The 4,027-nt window shown below is 35.8% G+C and overlaps 1 protein-coding gene across 1 annotated transcript; it reads left to right on the forward strand.

Moving 5' to 3' along the window:
• Nucleotides 1–272: 272 nt before the first annotated feature.
• On the forward strand, nt 273–3,819 carry LOC127699789 (uncharacterized). The gene is made up of 2 exons (XM_052203134.1): nt 273–807; nt 3,767–3,819. Exons 1-2 carry the CDS (start codon nt 273–275, stop codon nt 3,817–3,819), a joined length of 588 nt encoding a protein of 195 aa, XP_052059094.1.
• Nucleotides 3,820–4,027: the final 208 nt, after the last annotated feature.

The raw sequence follows: 4,027 nt of genomic DNA on the forward strand, positions 1-4,027 counted from the left end.
TACAGGACATTATCCTAGAAACGGTACAAATGGCTACATCAAGGAACTTATTTACCATTTTGACGGTAATTGGGTGTTTTCAACAAGCTTTAACTTTCAATAAGTTAAATAATGTTCCCCTGCGAAGAGGTGGATTTAGCGGCAGATCTAGCAGTGGATTAGGCGATGATGTCGTGGTCGCACCAGGTCGTGGAGGTGGAATTAGTTTTCCGTATGGTTTGGGAAGCAGTGTGAGGGGTAGCCAAAGCAATGCAGGTCCGGGAGCTGGAATTATGTTGCCATATGGTTTAGGAAGCAGAGTAGGTGGTGGCCCCATCGGTGCAGGACCCAGTGCTAGCATTGGTTATTCATATGGTTTGGGAGGCAGTGTAGGCGGTGGTCCGATCGGTGCCGGACCAGGAGCTGGAATCGGTTATCCATTCGGTTTAGGAAGCAGTGGAGGTGTTGGCCCCATCGGTGCAGGACCAGGAGCTGGAATTGGTTATCGTAATGGTTTGGGAAGCAGTGTAGGTGGTGACCCCATCGGTGCCGGACCAGGAGCTGGAATTGGTTATCCATTCGGTTTAGGAAGCAGTGGAGGTGGTGGCCCCATTGATGCAGGACCAGGAGCTGGAATTGGTTTTCCATATGGTTTGGGAAGCAGTGTAGGTGGTGGCCCCATTGGTGCAGGACCAGGAGCTGGAATTGGTTATCGTAATGGTTTGGGAAGCAGTGTAGGTAGTGACCCCATCGGTGCAGGACTAGGAACTGGAATTGGTAGGACATACAGGTTTGGAGGTAGTGTTGATTCAGGGGGATATGGATCAGGTGTGTACAGCTTTCCTTTTTTGTTTGATAGCTTTATACAAACAGTGATACAATTAAAATTAAATGTTTTGAAAATCATTGATGCTACTTTTAGTTATCTAACTCCTAAGCATATCTGGCATACTATATCTAAACTGTTGATGTATTAAATGAAAGCATGTTTAACACTGATTTACAAGCATAACAACATAGGACACAGTTGGCAAGTGCGCAACACGCGGGTCTTGCATTGCAGCTTTGATATGATATGATGATGTAAATTTTGTATATCAAGATGGTTAGAAAATTCCGCTTTAATCTAGGAAGTATAGTAAGCGTATCTTAAAACAGACGGAATAGAATAGCTTATGATAAGCCAATACATTTTTGTTTTGGATGAATCCGATGGAAAAAGGAGGAGGAATTTATCACATTTTACCTTTTTGAAGTTTTATCTTGTGTTCATTGCAATGAGAAAACATTAATAACAACCGATAAATTATGATATAATAGTAAATAAAATAAATAAAATAAACGGTACAAATTTTAATGCACCAGATGTGCGATTCGACATTGAAAGTTTCTTTAGTGATGCTCGAGGTCAAAATATTTGAATATCCCAATTTTGATAGAAATGTTGAAGAGTGGATCGAACCATAAAGTACCTTAAGTATAGCAAAAATGTTGGAATGAATTACAAATAATCTGTATTTGAATAATAGTTGCTATCATACAATCAAATTCGTTATCAAGTCCAATCTAAACATTTTTGATTCACTGATGAGACTTTTGCCGAAGAAATTTGCGTCTGGCGCACACAGTTGTAATATAGGTATAAACGATGACTTCATTTACTCACAATTTAACAAACCAAAACTTGCTAATTTGATTTGAGATCTATACCAATCTTTTGCAATTGTTTGCGATCCAAGATTCCCACCTGAATATTATGTAGTTATAAACAATCGCCAAAGTTTCTTATACATTGTACATTTGTCGAAAATATTTCAATAGTTAAAAAGATGATCCGTCGAAGAAAGATTTACCTGCACCATAATTTGTGACTTTATATTCTTTTTTCGACTATAACTGGAATCCCTTAATCCATATTTATATAAAAACCCTAAAGCTAAGAGAAATGTTCTCCTCATTGTTATACAGGAAGATGGTGGTGTACCTGTCGTAGCTGGTCATGTCGTCGGGGAGAGACACAAGTCAGCAGTCAATGTCATCTACCCTTCTATTCTTGGTGGAAAAGAACATGTTGTAAATGGCTGCCATGGTGGGCTACTAATTATGCTGGTCATGGTGGTTATCGTGGGTATGGTATCAGCGGAGGATATTCAGGTGGACAAATAGGAGGTGGATTCCATGGAGGATTGCGTAAAGCAAAGGCTTACTAAATACGCCCAGGTAACATCCAGTATATTCAGTGTAGAAATTCTTTTAGATTACAATTATTCGGTTTCAGTAATTTATTCTATCTTTTTGTACCTTAATGTAGGAATCAACTCAAAGAAATGACGTGATTGTTAAATTGCAAAAAGAAATAACATAAACTGCAACATCACTCCAAAAAAATGTGAAATTTCCTAATTAAAGGGCATCCCGATACAGTATATCAAAAGAAAAGGGGCATGACAAAAAAACGTAATCATAGGTATATCTAAATACAAGTAATTATTTCCTGAAGCGATTTGATAACAACAAAAGTAATGCATAATAACATTGAACACAGTTAAACACAGTTAAATAAAGCAAGACAAACACGAAAAATCAGACCTACATCTTAATCGATTAGAGATTACTTATAAAATATATATTGAAACTTTCCTCCAACAATACAGTTAAGTAGGAGTTAAAATGATTTAAACACATTGATATAAATTCAACCAGTGCTGAATGTCTATTATACCCATCATTCAAAACGTATTTGGTAATAGGAACCATTACATAATCAATACAGTTGCTCATTTTACAGATTAAAACATAATTCAACGTTATTAAGGATGTAGTCAGGTCAGGTTTATGAATTGTTGTCAGATGTTCGGACTCCTTGGGTTTTTTCCTACGATAAAGGGTAAAATATTTTGCCCCATACCACCCACTTTTCTTTTCAATGAAGACCTTAATAGCTCGTAAAATGTTCATTTCCAAAATTTAGGCAGATTCTATATTTTTTTTTCCTTATGATTTGAGACCCAATTAGTGCCAATGCTAATTATAAGGTAAAGGTCCGAGTCAGCCTTTTCCCGCCATTTAAAAAAAATCAAATATCTCAAAACGAAGTTCCTTCATCTATCAATATTTTTAGCTTATTTTGTTCCTTAAGTAATGCTCTTCTGACTTAGACTATCAATTTCAAATTCTAGATTTTTTTAATTTCACCTGACTACATCATGAAAAACATTATATGTTGCACTTTGTAAATACAGCTGTTTCTCAAACCACGCCTCTTTTGGAGAGATATACAATATTCATAGATAACTTGATCTGTTTACGTAGTGGTTCCCGGATATGATCTCTATGTTTCATCTCATAGAGACATACCTTGGGACTGTTACCAGTATAAAACATATTGTTGCGGTGAAAATTGAATTTTGAAGTAGGCAACAAGTGGAGGTAGGGGTAGAACATAATTTTAGTATAAGTTTACACTCTATCAAGTTCAGGGCATATAAATGTTGAAAATATGCCGCAGAGCCCTGTTTTGACCTTTGAATAAAATAGAAGTGCATATCAGCTTTCCATTATATGATATATTTTTTTACGAACTTCATAGTAAATGTGACACAGTTCTAGCCGCAAAGGGAGTTCCTATGGGAAATTGCATTGTCTATATTTACAGAAATGCAACTTATAGAGATGGTCTTATAATCCTCATTTCTTAAAGATAAAAAAAAGACAAAATTGATGAGAGTCCACTGATTAGTTTGTGATTTGAGTTGATTAATTAATACAATGTTATTTTTAATTGTAGGTAGAGGAATGGCATATCAAGGATCTTTCTTGTTTTATGTTGTAAATAAATGATTTTGCATCTTGATGTAAGCTTTCTGTTAATATCATACGTAGTTAATACAGTAAAACCAAACCGACTAAATAATTTATGCAGATTAATTAAATGGGCTATGAAAAATGTATTTTAAAATCAAAAATCAAAAATACTTCAATCAGAGAATTATCAGGTTGGCTTAATACATCTACCACGACCCGTCCATTAAAACAACATGATTCGGCC

The sequence above is a fragment of the Mytilus californianus genome, unplaced genomic scaffold, assembly GCF_021869535.1.
Source record: "Mytilus californianus isolate M0D057914Y unplaced genomic scaffold, xbMytCali1.0.p SCAF_41, whole genome shotgun sequence".
Taxonomy (NCBI): Eukaryota; Metazoa; Mollusca; class Bivalvia; order Mytilida; family Mytilidae; genus Mytilus; species Mytilus californianus.

Excerpts from the sequence above, each read along its gene's own strand:
- LOC127699789 (XM_052203134.1), top strand. The coding sequence starts at position 273 with ATGTTGCCATATGGTTTAGGAAGCAGAGTAGGTGGTGGCCCCATCGGT. Across the intron at positions 808-3,766 it reads TTCAGGGGGATATGGATCAG|GTAGAGGAATGGCATATCAA; the intron begins GTGTGTACAGCT and ends TTTTAATTGTAG.